Source organism: Acyrthosiphon pisum, chromosome A1, assembly GCF_005508785.2.
Source record: "Acyrthosiphon pisum isolate AL4f chromosome A1, pea_aphid_22Mar2018_4r6ur, whole genome shotgun sequence".
Taxonomy (NCBI): Eukaryota; Metazoa; Arthropoda; class Insecta; order Hemiptera; family Aphididae; genus Acyrthosiphon; species Acyrthosiphon pisum.
In genome coordinates, this window is record NC_042494.1 from 91274517 (window position 1) to 91295004 (window position 20488).

The 20488-nt window shown below is 27.8% G+C and overlaps 1 protein-coding gene across 5 annotated transcripts in view; it reads right to left on the bottom strand.

The window, feature by feature from the left end:
• Positions 1–1288: 1288 nt before the first annotated feature.
• Positions 1289–20488, bottom strand: part of LOC100167066 (ras-related protein Rab-37) — a 29295-nt gene continuing 10095 nt past the window's right edge. For 2 of the 5 annotated variants that reach the window (XM_008184173.3, XM_003244018.4), the window contains exons 4-7: positions 7077–7185; positions 5189–5299; positions 4948–5092; positions 3620–4736 (exon numbers count right to left, since the gene is read on the bottom strand). In XM_008184173.3, the coding sequence (XP_008182395.1) occupies positions 4628–4736; positions 4948–5092; positions 5189–5299; positions 7077–7185 (474 nt within the window). In that variant the 3' untranslated portion in view covers positions 3620–4627. Of the gene's footprint in view, positions 1902–3616; positions 4737–4947; positions 5093–5188; positions 5300–7076; positions 7186–7783; positions 7895–13221; positions 14096–20488 lie in introns of those variants that run through there. The other 3 variants (XM_001948449.5, XM_016803815.2, XM_008184174.3) reach the window with 3 other exon arrangements.

Here is a 20488-nt window from a genome sequence, read left to right on the forward strand (position 1 = left end):
AGAAAGAAATTGTGCCGATCAAACACCCAAAAATTCATCAAAGTCAGGAACATTTGTAAATTATTTTGTTTTTTAGAACTCGGAACATAAATACATATACCAGTAAAAAGCAATTCCATAAAAATATAAAATAAAATATATAGTAATTTGTTCAGTGGGTATCTATTTAACGCATTACTTTTAAATTTTCATCAATAACACTAAAGTAATTACGTTGCATTAATTGATTTTTAATGAAAGAGTAATTTAAATAATTTAATTATAAGTACTTTTTTTCAGTGCAACAACTATAATAAATAATGAGTATTTTGGTTGTATATTATATTAGTGTAGGTATACTAATACCTACTTTTAAAAAGTAATAAAAAACCCTACACTGAAAACATATGCACATTAATAGTGTTTATGTGCTATATACACTAATTGCTCTGCATAAATACTAACGAGTTAATTCATTCACACTCATTCGGTCCAAATGTCGATTTGATGAATATTGGGTTTTGGGTGTTATTCTTTGGAACGGCGCGGCGTATAAATATAATATTATTAATATGTTTCGGCGATGAACAGTCGACACGTACGTTGTGTGGCCGCGAGTTTAGAATTAGGAGTTCTCTGCATGATCGAAAATCAAATTATTTCAAACGCATGTAAGTGTAAATGCCTGCTATCAGCGCCTGACTATAATTTTAAGCGCATACTAACATAATATTTTGTTCAAATGTCGAATTCATCAATGTCGGCCTGGCACACCAAAATATGTTCATGGAGCAAAATTTGAAAACTAGTTTTATTTTATTTTTCATTTTAAATTTACCCACACACATAAATAACAAATTGATACAATATTATATTTTATTGTTTTATCGCAGTCTGCGATATTCGACTAAACAATACTATAAGTATTTAATTTATGACTGAATAGTAAATAGCTAAACAGAAGGCAAACATAAAATACAGTCAGTACTCAGAAGTTGAATTACGGTACTTTTATAGATTTTATTATAGTATAGCCAGACTGACATAGGACGTTGTGTATAAATACCTTGATAAATATATATATATTATATATTATAAGGTATGTATAATATAATATGTCAAGTAAAAAAAAAAAATAAAAGGTATAAAAACCATGCACGTACAACAGTACGACGGCAGTATATTTTAAATATATTTAATAATTCACTCATTTTTTAAATACAAAAATGGTATTAGTTAATGGTAATATTATAAAAATCAACATCTACTAATTTATTAAATATATTATTTTTGATAAAAAAAAAATATACATGTATATTATACAACGTTAAATTAGAAACAATAACAATATTTTATTAAAATAATACAAGTTATAACAACAATAGTTCCTATACATATGCGGCATTCATACAAATAAATATAAACACTATTTAAATTATTAACACATTAATGATTATTGTTGTCTTAATAACTATTACTACATATTATGTTTACATAACATATTTTAATATTATATATTAATATCATTGTAGTCAGTACAAAATAACTGTTCCTGGTGATTATTGTTACTTGAATGTCAGAATGTATTATTATTAAAATCATTTTACATCATTGGTACCAATCACTACCTATATATTATACCTACCTATATTCTTTTGTAATGAATATTTTAGAAACAACAAAATATTTAACATTAAATTGCTTATATTCATATTTTTGTAAGACAACAATATTATAAATTAATAATCAGCCAGTTTTAGTGGTATAGATTCATCTCGGCGATTAGGCATCGAATTACGAATAAAACGAAATAGATATATAATATGTCAATATGCATAGTAAATAAACAGCTATTTGTGTTCATTATGTGTAGAAACTCATTTTTGAATTCTTCATGTATCCAGTTTATTGTTTTTGAAAATCTATAGATTAGACGTAAGTAATGAATCAACCAAATACAAGCATTATATATAGGTATAAACTATACTTTATTTTTGTTTTAAATATTCATTGCTATAATTATAAATACAATAATTATTTATATATTTTAGAATAAGTTTGTTTATTTACCATTATGCATTAGTATAGACTATAGGCCAACAATAGCTAAATAGTTTTCAATTGTTCATATTATTATTATAGTTATTAATATTAAGTCTACAAGCGTAATGATACAATTTATAGCTTAATTTAATTAACTAATAAGGCTTATGTTTACTAGGCAGTAATGACTATTAATAGATAGATAAATACAATTCAAATATTCAAAAGGAACAACAGTTCGAAAATAAAAATGAGTGTATGATTTTGAAACATAATACAACTGACAAGTAAATGACGATTACATACGTATTACATTTATTAACTAAAATAATTTTAGCTGTCGTTTTGAGTACCTACCTACTATCTACAATTCTTTATACCTGTACACCCCCCTCCCCCCCATAAGAAAAGTATTAGGAATTTAACTTTTGACTCTTCAAAATACCAGCTAGATCGAATTTTCTACCGGAATCCATACTTGAAGTTGAAGATTGAAACATTTTTACTATTCCAAAAAGGTGTTAACTGATGACAGATAAAAAAAATTAATATTGAAAAAACACACATGACTCATCATTGTAAGCCAATGCATTTATCGCTCCACTCAGAATATAAAATTAAAGTTGGACGAGTGTTCATTAGAATATTATTTTTCATTGACGTGGAAATTTACAATGTTCTTGAAAAGGAGGTTGGGCAAATGAAATATATTCATATTAATTTAAAATTAAAAAAAAAAAAAATGTTTTAATAAGTTATACATATTTTTTTATTAGTTTTCTGGTTTTATAAACCAATACGAAATCATATATTATTTACATTTGTATTTTTAAATAAAGTCCTTAGGGTAGGTAGGTATACGCAGGGTAGTCGTGATATTTAGAACAATGTGGTAGATAGTCGTGATAACAGGAAAGTTCCTTGCATATTGGTATTTTCCATAATATATTTGTTATTACCTATATGATTTAATTTTTAAAACACACACCATATACAGGGTATACATATTATTTTAATTTTATGTTGATCAATTGTGAACGGTTTACAGAAATTTAAACTACAAATGAATATAGATAATCGACCCTCAGTTTTCCAACTCTTAATTCAATAGGAATTTAAAATAAAAACGAGTTGTTATTAATAAATAATAATGTTGAGTTTATATTCTGAGAGTCCAATGTATTTATTTAAATAAATACTATTGAAATACATTGAAATGTTAAATGCTATTTAAAACTTTTTATTGAAAACAATATTGAGCAAATACCTGGATGTTTATACTTTATACCTGTTTGGCTTAGGAAAATTGTTGTTAAATAATATAAATTTCAAACTTGGTTGATTGTTGAATATTTAAGTGTTATATAATATTTATTATCTATTATAATATATTCTATATTCTATATCTAATATCTATACTAATAATTAGTATACAACTTAATATAGTCAAATCAATTTTATTATTATCGTGTTTATTACCCAAACATACAAATAAAAGCCTACATAAATAGATTGGTTAATTTAAAAATTATATAAATACACAATATGAGTAGTAGGTAGTTACGTATAAATATTAACGGTTATAGTTTATAATACTAAAAAATAAGCGATTTAAATAGTTTCAAGCTAGACTACATAATATTATTTTTTAAATTATTATACAGGTATTCTTATTTTTACATTTGAATACAGATTAATAATGAATCAGTCTGTTAAACGTGCTCATGTCACAGAATCAGCATGACCGTAGTTTGTAGTTAATTATAGTTATAAACACAGTTATTTTTCATAAAGAAAATAATATAACACTTATCTACATTTTGGGTAGGCAAACATTATTAAAATGTCAGTACCTTCCTAAGTTAATACTATAGGCTATAAGCAGGTATAATATTATAATTCTACCTGTATAGTAGCATTATTATATCAACACTAATTGCCAATTGGTGGAAATCATACTTATCTGTTCCCTGTGTTGACTTCACGTTTTACTAACATATAATATTGCTGCGTTACGTTGATGTATTAGGTATACAATAGGTAGGTACTTATTGTCTAGGTATTAAGGATTAGGACATGTTATGTAGGGACTAGCAACCGTATATATTTTACTAAATTTGCAATATTCGTAATTTCCGTAAATTAATAGTTTTAGTTTGGACACAAACTATTTTAAGTCATTATGAACAACAATTATTGTTTGTTGCGAACGTTATACGTTGTATAATCATAATGTCGAGAGTTCGACAAATTTGAACAGAATAAATTTGATACAATAAACAAACGCCAACACAGAAAAACAAAAAGTATGGTTTCATTGGTTTCTAATAAATAATATATATTGCATGTTCAACAATGAAACAAGCATTTCAGTATTTTAATTGTATTTATAAAATTTGTAATATACATTCATATTATGTATATAATTTTATATCTACCATTCTTAACAAAGAATGCTCAAGCTTAATATTATATAACATAAATACATAGGTAATTTAATTAAAATTGTTCCATTTTGACTCTCTACTGTCATATTTTTTATTTTGGAACTGTTTAATTAATTACACTGAGTAATTTTGACCTTTATACTTTACCATAATATGCATTATGTTGTAGAGCATGCCGGACAATTGGATTTAGTTTGTTCTTTCATGTAATCTTGTACATTAAAAGATCCTTTTTTTTCAATCCCTGTTTTTTTGAATAATAACTCCCTAAAATTGTAAACGTAATATACGTATTAAAATATAAATAAGGTATCCGGGTATATGATAAATTATCATAATTATAATTATTCATAGGTATATATTCTCTAGTTCCACTTTGTTACATATACAATTTTAAGTATTTTTACACTCGTAGGTAGATTGTTTATATATTATGTATATATAATAATTAATAATTATGTTATAGTTTTATAGATACCTTGCAACAGCCATAAAAGCGATTTCGACATTAAATCCAGATTTAGCAGAAGTCTCCATAAAAGTGACTGAATATTCCTTGGCCAATTGTTCTCCGTCTTCTCTTTTCACCATTCTATCGTTTAGACTGCAATCAGCTTTATTTCCTAAATATAAATAATCATTAGATTAAACTTAAGTACAATGCATATCTAAAATCAATAAGTATAAAAAGTTTTATAGTTAAGTTTGGATATATATACCTATTAACATTATGACTACTTGATCATTAGCATAATCTCGAATTTCACTCAACCACGCTCGTATGTTGTCAAAACTTACTTTGTTAGTTACATCGTACAAAAGTAAAAGTGCTGTAATACAAACGTGAATTAGATAATAAATTATTTACCATACACATTATACAATATATGCAAGTTGCAGTTAAAATAAAGCAATAATTTATGAGAAATGTTATCAAATATTATTTTAGTTTAGAATAGGTAGGTACCTATTTTAATGCGGAAATATTAAAAAAAATATGTGGTAATCACATGCGTACTTTTGAAAATAGGTTCATACTATGTTGAACAAATTAGATTTAAGAATTCGTATTGGTAGTTGGTTATTTTATATTTCAGGAGTAAATAACCGTACATTTAATGGTAATTGATAAATTAAATAGGTAAAAAATAAATACAAGTATACCTACTTAAATTGGAATTTAAAATATTAGTTCTCATCATATAAAAAACCTAATTCGTAATCATTTTTAAAAATTTTATATTTGAAATTTAATAACGCTGTGAAATGTAGAAGCTATATTACATTATGTACAGTTACACAGTTTATATAGTATAACTTAGTATACCTAAATTATAATATTATGGATGAGTGTTTTTTTGCCAGATCAATATGTTATATATTGTTATTGTGTGGTATACTAAATAAATATATCAATATTTTATATCACTTATATTCAATTAACTAAAAACCCTTATGATATTGTATTTTGATCATAATAATTAATAAATTATTATTATATGCGCCTATTTTCAAAATAACAATTTCGTAAATATACGCCTAAATTTGTCTCCAATAAATAATAATTATATTATATTATAATATAAAGTAATATTAGTAAAAAAAAATATGTAGCTTAGAATTTTTGACGTGAATTTAGTCCAGTTATTTTTCAAGTATATATCTATTATCTACCAATTAAAAAAAAAATTATTTTCCATTTTTGAGCTAGTACGTAAGGTATGGGTACAATTTTTAACGTCAACCTATAATTTATTTTTATTTTGAACCGATGACATGAGAGTATACGTATCTATTTGACTATTATTACTCCAATTGTCACCCAATTTTCAATTTTAATTTATAAGTATATATTATATCAATTTTAAATTTAAAACGGTTTCACATAATATGTAGACATGTTGTAAATACCAGTTAAATATATAATTATAATTGTATACTTAATAAATTTTCTATAATCCAATAAGATTATTATCCAATGAATTATACCTTATTTAATATGACGCCCCACTCACATATGATGTCTCTGTCTTACAATTGTATAACACGAAATATTAATTAATCAGTTCTAATTTTGTATTTTTAGTTTTAATATTTGAGCAGTGCCGTGCTAACTCTCATTAGTGCCCCAGGGCACTAATATTTGGCACCTCTAATAAACATACATATTTAAACATTTGCCGCCCTTTAAAATGTTTCAAGTTTGGCCACCCTAGGGCACTTGCCCCATTTGCCACCCCCTCAGCCGTGCTCTGTATTTGAGTAAACTAACCTATTATTAAACTTAGAGTTACGAACATCATCTGTGGTCTCTCATTACATAACTAATAACTTGCTTAAAATTATATCATATCGTAAGTAACCAACAAGTTAACACAAATAACGTTCTTATATATTTTATGGCTGATATAATAGGTCACTCTAATATTCAACTTAACAACACGAAATTGGAACTACTAAACGTAAATTGTAGTATGTTATGCGTTAGTAAGACGGAGACAACACATAGGGTACGCCGTGCTCTTAACGAGTGAACTTATCATATCCGTTTTTAATTTATGTACGAGTATGATTATTGATTTAACTTATATCAATATGATTACTTACCATGGGCATCTCTATAATATGCGTGTGTTACGCTTCTAAATCGTTCTTGACCCGCAGTGTCCCAAATCTGTAGCTTAACTTTGGAGTCGTCGACAGATATAATTTTATTCTGAAACAGATAATTGTTGATTGTGTTTTAAAGTAAAAGTACAAACCACATGTTCACAAAAAAAAACATTTAATGTATACCAGGAAAAATAATGTAATTTCATTAGTCATTAAAAATATTTAAACGCATCAGCTACGTTATCCAACTGTTATTATTTGACTTTGCCTCGTGTAGAGTATAATGATCTTAAAATCGCGATAAATGATCAAGGTACAGGTGCTTCTCCTGGTTATTCATAGTTTCAAAAATAATTATATTAATATAAAATACGTCAATTTTATATAGGGTACCTACGACTTCAAATGAGTTACCACATGTTCACAGCAACTGTTTAAATAATACCATCGACCTATACGACGCGGCGCGGCGTCTACATTATCTTATCACACGTGCATGTTGTATTATAATATAATGTTATTATATACGGGTTGATTAAATTTTTTAGGTCACGTACAAATTGCAATTATGATAATTTAAGTAATCGAAATATCATTCATAATGCTCGTCAGTAAAACAATAGAATTTATAGTCATTCTATGCATTTGTATGCGAGACGATCAATGATTTAACAAGATCCGAAGCCGATCGTCGTTCTCACCCTGAAATCTACACCGACGGTAGAAATATAATTGCCACCCAAAAACATATCGTCCCTGAAACGGACCAACAGGCAAGTCTTCCCAACTCCGGAATCGCCGAGTACCATCACCTAAAAACCAAATATTGCAGCAGTTAATACTAAAATATAAACTAATCAAAATTATGTTATTTATTTTATGAAGAGAAGAACACGACTCTATGGTTCTGGGAAAGTATAGAAAGGCATAGTTAACCTATACCAATACCTATACTGGCTATGCTGTATAGGCTATACAAATGTTTAATGTAGAATACAATTTGGTGTTTACATCGCTATTATCATGTGTCGGTAGGGTTAAAGTTATAAATTATAACTATATAAGATAGGTTATCATCGTATAATAAGAAATATACTAATAAATAATAATAATGCATTCTTTTATGACACACTTGATATTCTACAAAAATGAAGTCGGTCGAAAGCCGGCAGGTTTGAAGAGTGGGTTGTGTGAATCCAACCAAGTGTAATTGGGAGCAGGAGATCCAAGCTCGGATTAAATTAATATTTAAAGTTGATACCTACTCTCTATAAGCAATCGCTTGTAAGAGTAAGAGTAGGAAGTCTGTTACAATATTAATTGATTAATCATACACTATTTTACAGTACATAATATTGATAAAAATGAAAACAAAATAATATAATTTTTGGTGTTAACTTTTGAATATAACCTAGAATAATGAACGCATTTATACAATAATATTTTTAATGTATTATGTATATTACCTATGTTCATTGTTCAAACATTCATATTTTATAAAAAAGTATTTAAATACCTAATGAAAATAATGAAATATAATAAACCTATAAAGTAAAAAAAAACGTTATCTCTGCTGATAAAATATAATATTTATTTGTGGGTCACCAATATTTTGATTATGTTTATAGGCCCCTAAAATTGTTTGGCCCCGGACCCAAAATTATCTTAATCCGGGCTTGAGGAGATCCATATAGTTATAACAGGAATTTAACTTATACCTATATCCTATTGTACTTTTTACAGACTTGTAATATAGTTTGTAAAATTGATAATAATGATTTCACTTCAATGTTTCGTATACATGTATAATATATTAATATACAACTATGTATATACATCTATACATTTTATGAAAAAGCATGGTCTTGTGTTATAGCTTGTTAGGCTAATTGAATGTTAAAATAAAGTTATATATGATATGTAGTCGCAGTTATGCAAAATACATTTTTAAAGGCACCGAACATCCGTAATATTGTATAATATTAGATAATGGATACTATTCTTCACAGTTTTATATATAAAAGTTATTATTATTTTTCGTTATATCAAGATAATTTATTACATTATCGTTTAAGATAAATTGAATGGCTCATTTTCAAGTTATTATAAGTTATAACATTGTTGATTCAACGTCAAAATTATTTAACATCTAAAACTGATTAACATGTCTAAAACAAAGTTCCTTTATATACATATTATATTCACCTATAGAGTGTGTTTTCAGTCAATGATAAAGATGTTACATTGTTACTGACAAAATTATATTGTATATTTGTTTCAATGAATGAAATTGAAACGTCTGTAATATTAAACATTTTGAATAACTTCTCCCTAGCTATTATTTGTTGAACAAATAACAATCGATATTTTTGTAACAAGAAAAACGTATATTTCGTGTATCTACAGCAATGTTCGGATATTACTCCATATCGTAAGAATGTATTATTTTGAATTTCGAGAATGAAGAATAATGAATAATCATGAATATCTTACATAGGTACCTATATCTTTTTTTTTGGTATTGATAATTAACTAAATATATTTATATTTAATTGAAAAAAATATATATAAAACATAAACTAAAAACATATCCAGATTAACAAAATAATATGGGTTTCTAATAATTTCTTTGACATTTTATAAAATAGAGATACATAAAGGTATAATAATAGAAAATTACTAGAGTACTCGTCTTAGTATTAAGACTTATCACTTATAAGTATCTCAATTTCTTAAGATTGGTTTAAAAATTTAACATTATGACTTTACTCGTGATTTGTTTGTTTTTGATTGCCATTATTTTTTTTTTATTCTTGTATTTCGTCTTTCTCTAAATAATAGTTGACAAGCAATAATTTTCTGTTAAAATCTCATTAAAATAATAAAAAAATTATCAATAGTTTAGTCTTATTATAATACGATATAATTATAATCATATTATATACTCTATAGATAAGGTTTTTAGTTAATTAAATATCCAGTTAATAGTTCATTGTACCTCGTTAATTTATTGTTATTAAGAAATGTATAGTTTTCGTAATATTTAACTCATTATGGATACATAAATTTAAAAACATGTCAATTAGGCAGGTCACAAAAGGGTATTAGACTCGTATAGTTGATCATCTACTTTGCAGTTATAAATTATAAATAACAAAATGGGAAACATAACACCTGCGGGCGGTGGCACTTTGTATGATGATATTATTAGTAAAGAATCAACAAAAAAAATTGTCCGCATAAAATTATAGTTTAATATCACAAGTGCTATAAAAATAACGATCCAATAGGTAGGTACGCAATAAACTCAATTTTTGATTTTATTTTTCCATGTTAAGCTTATTATATGCATTGTTATTGACGAACACGTGGGGTTGTACGTTATAGTTGTTATGTTGGAAAACGATGTGCATGTAATGTGCAAATAAATTGTTTAGATAATTATTATTATTGAGGTCAAATAAAAATAAACTTTTAATTTGTTCTGCTGGATTATCTGATAATCTAAAAAATATAACACACTATAATATGTATATATGGCATATAAATGATATGCATTTAATACGAAGCTTTTCTTAACATATTATTCAATGGAGTGTACTTCAGAGGGATTACCGTCACACCCGTGGACTGAAAAAAAAGGTACGATCTTCAACCGTCATCTAGACTCTAGATTATATATGGGATATTTGAAAAATAAGTTGGGAATTATTGTGATTTGTGAGTTATCCGGTGGACATAATATTATATTCGGTACATGGCAGAATACAAAGATTGTGTGCGTAATATCCAGGAAGAAATGTATTCAAGTAACAAAGAAATTACCATAGTACCTACTACTGCCATACAGCAGCTATTCCACTGCCCCGATATATTTTATTTACACGCCTTAATAATAAAATAACAAATGGTAGTATTATGTTAGAAATAACGAGAGTCGTGTGTTTAGTATGATTCTATACAATATAATATGTATCGTTGTCTATACATTATAATATTATGTATACAGCGTCTAAATTGAAAAATAATAACAGAGATAGGTATTTGATAGAACATATTTTAAACAGAGTTTAAAGTATTTTTATGGGTGCTCCCCTTATAGTGGTGCCAATAGGAGAAGGATGCTTACCCATCCAAAGTCACTCAAAACCCCTCAAAAACTTATTACCTATTTAATAAATATTATAATTTAAAAAAAATTGTCTTCGGGCTTGAGCCTCACCTATCCTCACCTTGCTCCACTGGCTCCCCTCACCTATCCAACTATTGTTGATTTAAAAAATAATGAAAATGTATATATTAAAAGTAATACTACGTTAAAAGTAATACTATGTAATTTACTAATGTCTTATACATATTAAATTATTTAAATTAATTAAATACACTGTAGCAATTAAAGATAATATGTTAAACAAAAGTACTGATGTAGGCACTTATTTTTAAATTTGAAAACAATGATGAATAATTGCATATGAACAACGATTCTGAGATTGGCTTATCTCAAATAGTGTCACCAAGTTTTGATTAAAAACGTACGAGTATTTGCTTCACCTTTAACTTGTTTTAATGCAGTTTTTTAAAAAGCTATTGGGAAAATAAAAATATCAAAGTGCCATCTGTGCTCAATTTTCGGTCTATAAAGGGAAGGGGCATGCAAGTTTTAGAACTTTTTTACTACCCGTAAAAGTATTATAACCTATAAAAATGATAAATCATTGTAATACCATTAGCTTCCCCTGCTCTGTTCCGAACATAACATGTCAATTTATTAAGGAACCTTTTAGTTTATTAACTTAGTTGTTTTAATTAATAATTTATTATAAAAATAAACTGTTTAAAAACAAAACTTTAATTTAAGATATAATATCGTGCTTCAAAAAAGTTTCAGAAATTTCTAAAAAAATCTGCATAACAAATATAACGCATTTGCATTATATGTAGAAATTATTGTTTACACGATAACTCGTTTTATAAAGCATAACATATTTTGATTATCAGACCTAATAGTTAATATCATTGTTTAGTGTGGTATTTTGGAGTATTCAAAAGTTCAAAGGGCTTTGTGGAGCACTTCAATTTAGAGCAGCAAAACTAAATCGTATAAATAATAATATTCAGCACTTGTTTAATGTTTTTAAAATAATTTAAAACCTTTCTCGGGTTGACCTGCAACAGTTTGCAGCCTTCAACCTGCTACTCTCCATACTCTCTCAGCAGAGCCATATTTACCATAAGGCAGGATAGGCAACAATCCTATTGCCTCCGTTGTTAGAGGGCCTCAGATTTTTATGAAGACTATTTTTTATTTATTAGAGTACTACCTACCGTTCATTGTATAAAATAAATATAAGAAACATGATATTTCAAAAAAAATGAAGTGATTAATTCTTAGTATAGTAAAATGTAAATGAAAATAAATAAAAGTTTATTTTTAATAAGAAAGAATTGATAACTTAGGTTTACTATCAATAGAAAGCGATCTTACGTCTTCTTCAAACTTTGATGACATAATAAATGAATTTGCTTTTTGCTTTTAAAAAAGCAAGAAAAGTAATTTTATAAAATAGCTTATTAATTATTTCTATTAGAAATATAAAAATATATTGTCTATTACAGTTAATAAATAATATAAAAAAAAGAAATGTTTAATTTTGTTTTCAATATCAATAATAAATATATATATATTAATCAATAAATAATAGGTACAAGAAATCTGTAGCTTGTATAGAGATAACAAATGTATAACTTTATAATTATGTTTGTGAAAATGTATAAGTAAATACTAAATTAATATAAATTATTATTTTGTTTTATACAACTTGTATGGGGGGGGGGGGGAGGGTCATAAATGCTACTGTTGACAAGGGGCCACTTTTTTATTTTGCCAAAGGCCACAAAATGCCTAAATCAGGCCCTATCTCCTAGTTCAAACCGTTGCTGCTTATTTTAACCCAAACATAATATATATTATAATAAAATGTTACAACTACGTATTTAATTAAATTCTATGTACCTATATAATATAATATAATAATATGTGCTATTATTACTGCAAGTGGGTACATTAATACCCTCGAAGACCTTATACCATCATACGTGCGATACTGAATGTCTATAAATCATGCGTTGATTTACTTACTTTGAAAAACCAATCGCAGATGGAATCGGGATGCGGTTGAAACGTCGTCCTCTGTGAGGTCTTGCAGGCGGCCGCCTTTTGCCGTAACGTCGACGACGAAGACGACGCGGCTGCCGCCGCGGCCGCCACGACGCTGGCCCAACCATTCGGACACTGTTTCTCCGGCTCGTCCTCCAGGTTGGCGGACGTTCTTCGCTTGGACACGATCCGCCGTTCGAACACTCGGTCGGCAGACGACATGGCGTGCGTGCGTAATTTTATAATAATATTATATTGTCGACGCGATGTAAAAGTTATTATAATAATTGCGGACGCGACGCAGTCGTTTCACTGCACTTTTGCGAACATTTCGGGCTCACTTGCACTAGGTATATAATATTATTACAATTTATAAACAACAATTTTCGTGAAGATGAAAAAATAACGGTCAAGTACTCGAGTACGACGACGACAAAGATAATGCCGAGCGCGTCTACGCGGTCTGCGTATTGCGCGGTTCCGCGAAGAGGACCTTCGATAAGCGACAGCGGCGGCGTTTGACGACACATGCGCGGCTGGCGGCACGCGAACTGTTGCGACGGTCCTATATCTGAACACTTGTGGCGCGCGCGGAAACTTTTCAACCAGCGTCCCTCCATCCCGCCCGCCGACGACGCTGCCGCGTGCGCGCGAGCGTGAACGTGCGTTACGCGCGCACACGTACACACATACGCATCGTATTTCACGATACAAACTTTTCACCAACGGCGCGCGCGAGCTTATGGCTTTCCCGGGCGTATCCATAGTGACCGTCTGGGGGCTAATGATGCGCGTCCTGTCGCGTATATATCTATCGCTGGCGGGCACATCACGTTATTATTGCGAATTTGCGACTATAATACTATACTATTATATATCATGTATATAATATATATTATATTATACTACGTACGCGTTACGTAACGTCGAAAATTCGTTGTATATTATTATAAGTAATATAATATCATTACTTATAATATATATACGCACATGGTTATTGGCCAAATTAAAATAGACTGTTATTTAGTAAAGATTAATTTTATTATATAAAAGAACAATTGAATTGTTTTAGACAAAATTAAATTTTTTTTTTTAAATACCTTTATGAGTTATTTCAGCTATCAATAAGGATACTACCGTGGTAATATTATATATTTTAATTTGTTACCCTGAGTCCAATAATTCATATAAATACTCGTTACTCTTATACCTAACATACAGTTTCAAAGGGTAATAAAAGTTTAAAATCATGATCCCGAATGACGAGTCCAAATGTCCTGCAATAGTCAATACCTATATTTTAATAACGTTTGTTTGACGTTTGTATTATATTTTATATTATTTCAGACTTAACAGTACGCTCTTAAATGTCTAGCTCTATATTTTAATAATTTATAAACTATATTTGGTTTTGGTATATAACATCAATACCTATATGGCTGAAACTAATATTAATTAGTCAAACACACAAACAAAAACCAAAAAAAAATTATGTTTGAATGGGTTAATACTGTTTAAAACAACCATAATCGTTGATGTACGAAACGCAATCTATTACATTTTCAGGATAGATCAAAAACTGATTCACAATATAAATCCCTGAAGTTAGGGGATACGTTAGTTAGTCTTCATCGATTTTTTTGGCCAAGACACGGAGTAAATCTGCTAAAAAGTTAGTTACAAAATATTGGTGTTGTTGGTCCGGAGTTGATCGAACAATATCAGGGGGCCGAATTCACGCAAGACACGTAGGTACCATATATTTATATTGACTTTTATTTTATTACAATATTATGTATTATGGTTTTGCTATTTTATTACATATATTTTAAAACGAACGTTGTACATTTTTCTTTGACCACTTTAGAACTTGGTCATTTTTTTCTGGACATAATTTTTCTGCGGTCATTTTTACCAAGATTTATACATACCATATACCACCTATTGGTATATATATATAAGAGGTAATATATGTTTCGTATAATATTGTTTAATATAATATGAATCAACCAAAATTAAGTGCTGATATAGTTTGCTGTCATACCTAATATTTTATGTATACTGTACATTCAATTTATACCTATATTACTGTTCGTTGTTTTATGTGTGGGACGTCCGCAAACTCTTTACAGACGGGTCCATAAGGAGTATGATATAATATGTAGGTATATAGTGTATAGTGTATACCTACTTACTCTGCAGCCAGTGGTAACTTAATAATCGAACTATAATTGCGGGAAACGCGTTTACCAGCATAATAATATTATTATTGTATACGCAAGTATAGACGGGTTTTTAGTTTTTCCTAAAAGGGTCTCACAGCAGCTCCCTTATAGTATTATTATACTTCACGCCGTCGGCCGTCGCGTATTACTATATCCATAATATAATAACGTATTACATTATTACAATGTGTGTGTAGGTATAATAGTAATATAATATTATGTTATAAATCGTTTACGTGACAAACTTGAATAATATGTCCAAAGAATTGACCGTTGCTACGATGCTACCTGTAGCAGTGCTACATCATTGTGCAGTACAGTCATGGTGGACATTTTTTTTGAGTGGCATACTAGCATGTATAATAATTATTAACATGTTGTTAGCAAGAATTGAAGAATTTACCACTTAATCAGTTTTTGATGTTATTAAATTTGTATTTTAAACAGAGAAATAGGTACATGGCTTATAAATGTTTTCCATACCACTATAATAGTATAATGTGCAGCATCCAATAAGACCGACTATGTCATATACATGCTTATAGAATGGATATAATAAACTTTAAAACAAAGTATAATACACGCGAGAATATTATGCGAGGGCTGGCGGTATTTCAAATTTTAAAAACCGGTATCCGGTATTTGTTTACTACCGGTATCTACGGTATTTTCGGTATTTATCGAAAATACCGTACCTCGGTAATTACCGAAAGTATCGTGGGTTTGGATTTTTTTGGAGGGCTAACATTTTAACATCAATGTGAGCGAGGGAAGGGGATCTTTGATCACACATAACTAAAAAGCTGTCGGCTTTTTTAGAAGGCTAATGGGATATTATGGGGGTTTAGTCTTCCCCCTCATTTCTGCCTATGATAACCCTCCGCCTTGTTAATATCACATTAACAGTATTACATGTATCGATAAAAAAAATGTTCCAATACGATTTACTTTTTGCGTAGTTTTAACTTTTAGTGCCAAATTTAAGCAGATTTTTTAGAATTTTTTTATGTAAGAGTGTAAGACTATGCAGTTTCTAAGTAAATATTTGTGTCATAAAATAGAAAATATATTTTTTAATTTTTCTTATACCACTTTAATTTTGGAGAAAAATTAATAATTATCAGACGAAATAATAGGTTTACTAAAGTCTGCAAAACTTTATTTGACTATATTCTGTGCTTATCTGTATCAGTGTTTTATGTTTCAATTCCCTTATAATATATACCTATCTAATATTTATTTTTGTGTAATAACAATTGATTGCTGGTATATGCTTTAACCCAAAATTCAGTAAATATGATGACAGAATTTCTTAAACTAAAATACAAATATTTTTATTTCCATGTAATATTGTTTTTATCCTATTTTTGATACACTTAATTTATATTTTTGTCATCTTTTTTCAATTTTATTCAGACGTGCCGAGTTTATAAATGATATAAACTCGTAAAGAATACATTTTTTCCGTTTTTTGATTAAATATTCAAAATACTATTCGGAATACGAACTCAATAACTTCAATTTTCAAATAATATATCTAGAATATTAATTAAAATACCCAAAAAGCTGAATAGGGTAATATTAAAGTATTATACATTCGTCCTGCATAGCTAACTAAGACGTAGGATACTGGTATATTATTACTATATATTTGGATGCAATGATAAACCAGAATTTAAATAATGATTCTGAAAAGAGATCAACTTATTACCATTGTAGTTTTAAAGTTTTTAGTGATAAAAATGTATAATAAATTGACGATTAATGATTTTGATTATTTTGAATATTTATTGAATAAAGTAATGTTTATACGAGTAGAATAAGCCTTATAACGTTGTATTAAAGCGTCAATTCTTAATACCCACAGGCCATATCTATAAATCAAATTTAAATAAATCTAAATAATAAATATCTTAAATTTAAAAAAATCGTACTACTGTGCAGTAGGTATCAGAATATACCACGATATCTCGTCATTGATTAAGTCACTGTTGTTAAGTCATGTATTAAATACTTCAATATAAATTTAATGAAACTTTATTTTAGAATAAAATAGTTCGACAACTACTTAATATATTGAAGTGCCAAAAAATTCCTTCATCAGATGGCAATCCTCGGTATTATTCGTCTCTATTCTGCCAATAGTGGCAATAATAATAATAATAATAATTTATTTACGGAAATAAATTCCAATTACAAAAATATTGTAGTGACAGTTTGTGTTAAGTGCATATAATATGGGTTATGTAATAATAATAATAATAATAGTATGATACTCTTCAATATACTAGACGCACTGTATACCTACATGGTCTGTGGCTCACATTTGTCTCATATCTTAGTTCCAAAACCCATATAGATACCATAGCTTGGGCCCTTAAGTTACTAGGTTTCATTAAAAAAAACGCTTATGAATTAAAGCTTTCTACTCTCAAATCACCATAATAATTATACGGTGCACCTGTCAGACCAATAATAGAATATGAGTCAGTTATTTACTTATATGGAACCCTTAAAATGTCGCTGATAGATAATACATACTGAAACGTGTTCAATGTACATTTTTATTTTTTGCTAGTATTAAATTAAATATGTACCTTGCTCACCATCTCACGGTCATCATGGTCCAGTTCTCTATAAGCTTAATTATTTAGCATCCGTTGTAGATCGCCCACATGCTCTCAACATTTCATTCCTTCAAAAACCCATCTCTGATTCAATTGATTCTCACTCTATTCTTTCTCTCATTAATTTTAAAGTACCAAACCGCAGCACTCGTATAACAGTATCCCATTTCTTATACCTCTCCATTCTGCTAATTATTTGAGAAACGCAAGGCTTTTCGTTCGTATCATGGAACTTACCGAAGATCCATAATTTCTATTGGTTTGAAATATCTGTTTATTTAGTATTTTATAACATTTTAACATTTATTTATTAAATTTTTTTAAGTACGGGGTCTTTAAATACAGAAACATATAGCAATAATCTAGAACAACTAAAAATAAAAAAAATACTTACAATGATATTTTAGTTTAGATTAAGTAGGTACTGAAACATAATAATTAATAATGTGACATATTATATGCAAATAATAATGGATTTTAACTTGAAAATATAAATAGAGGTTTTGTTTTAAAACATTCACGAGGAATAAAAAGAAATCGACATCATTACAAAGTAGACTACATAGCAAAAGCCCTCTCGGGAAAAAAGAATCAGTGCTCATTTTATTTTAAATAGTTACAAAAAAATAAATTTGAATTTCTAATCGAATAATTATTGTGAGTACAAATACTCATCTTATTTAATAAATCAAGACATTAAATATTATTATTAAGAAGATCATATGTGAATAAGACATCAGATAGCTTACGTCGAATCACACATATTAATGTCAACCAATTTGTACTTTATTTAACTATATTGGACTCAATTCTGTATTCCATTATTAATAAATAAATAAATAATTGCATACGAAAAACAAATCTGAACGGAGACGGTCAGTCAGCCTATACCTACTTCTATAAGGATATTTCATAGTAAATTTATATTGCTGTTTGTGATTTATTTTTCTAATAGTAATATTATACTAATACGTGGTAAGTTAAACTAACATTGATTATGCCAACAAATAATCGAATTATTAAACAATATTAATATTATTATTATTACTATTATTTCATATAATATTACTAGTTGTTGCCTGTTATAAGCTTAGAAGTTAATATCGGCGTCCGGCGTATGCCTGCCGTAGAACAGTGTGAATAGATTCGTGTATAAATAGAAAAAAATTCGTCTTAATATTTTGAAATCTTCATTGTGTTTAGAAAGTTATAATTTAAGCCATAATGTACTATATTTCAAGTTTCTAAGGTTAATATTTTTTTAATTACAACAAGCTAACAAAAATCATATGACTATATTGTGTGAATATTTGTACAATACCTATCGTCAAAATTTGATCTTATATCACTCATACAATTTTTATGTGGCGTTACATTAAACTTTTTTTTTAATTCTTGTAAAAAAACTTTGCATTCTATTTTCAAACTTTCTTCGTCACAAACAAAAATTCCATTATACATAAATTCAAAAAAAGTCGAAAACTTCAAACGTATTTAAACATCACAAAAGGAGCAAACATATTTTCAAAATTATATCATGTCTAGAAAATGCCAATATAAATATTTGTTGAAAAGTGAAGTCTGTATAATACAGTTATTCATTTTTTAACAAGAATAAAAAAATTATGACACACACAAATGTCACATCATTGTTATGCTCAGAATCTAAAACCATTATAATTCAAAAATGTCAAACTATGATCCCTTAAAACATAAAAAAGGCCACTAATAATAAATTATTTATTTAAGTTAAATAACTATATGAAATAATTGTATGATTAAAAGTATTGAAAAATACTATTTTGATTAAATTATATTACATATAACTTAGATACACTACATTTATATAGTAAGTATTAGCATAGGTGGAAATGGAGTAGGGGGTTGGGGGGACTCAGCCCCCCAAATTATGTTATGTTTCATGTGAAAATATATGATATAGATTTACTAATTGTATCGAATATTATATTATTATAAAAAAAAATTTTCGTTTAACGATTGGTAAATAATGCTTAGAATCTGATAATACTAACGTATTATCATTGATTATGATTATTTTGATATCACTTAGATATACATATAGCCCGTGTTTGATACTATTCATAATCAATGATATAATAATATATATGGCCTATGCTTCAAAATCGTTTTAACACAATTGTAAATACAATATAATATTACTTAATATTGAAAAGGATATTGTAAAACATATGACTGCATAATTAACAAATTTGCAAAAAAAAATAGAACGATTTTGTTGCAATAATTTGAATAAATTATATTATTTTAATGGTCTTTTGTTGTTATATTTATGTGTACTTACAGGCTGTTAAAAGGTGTTATGATTCAATTTAATAAAATAGTCGACTCAATGAGGTTTATGTTTCGATTTCTATA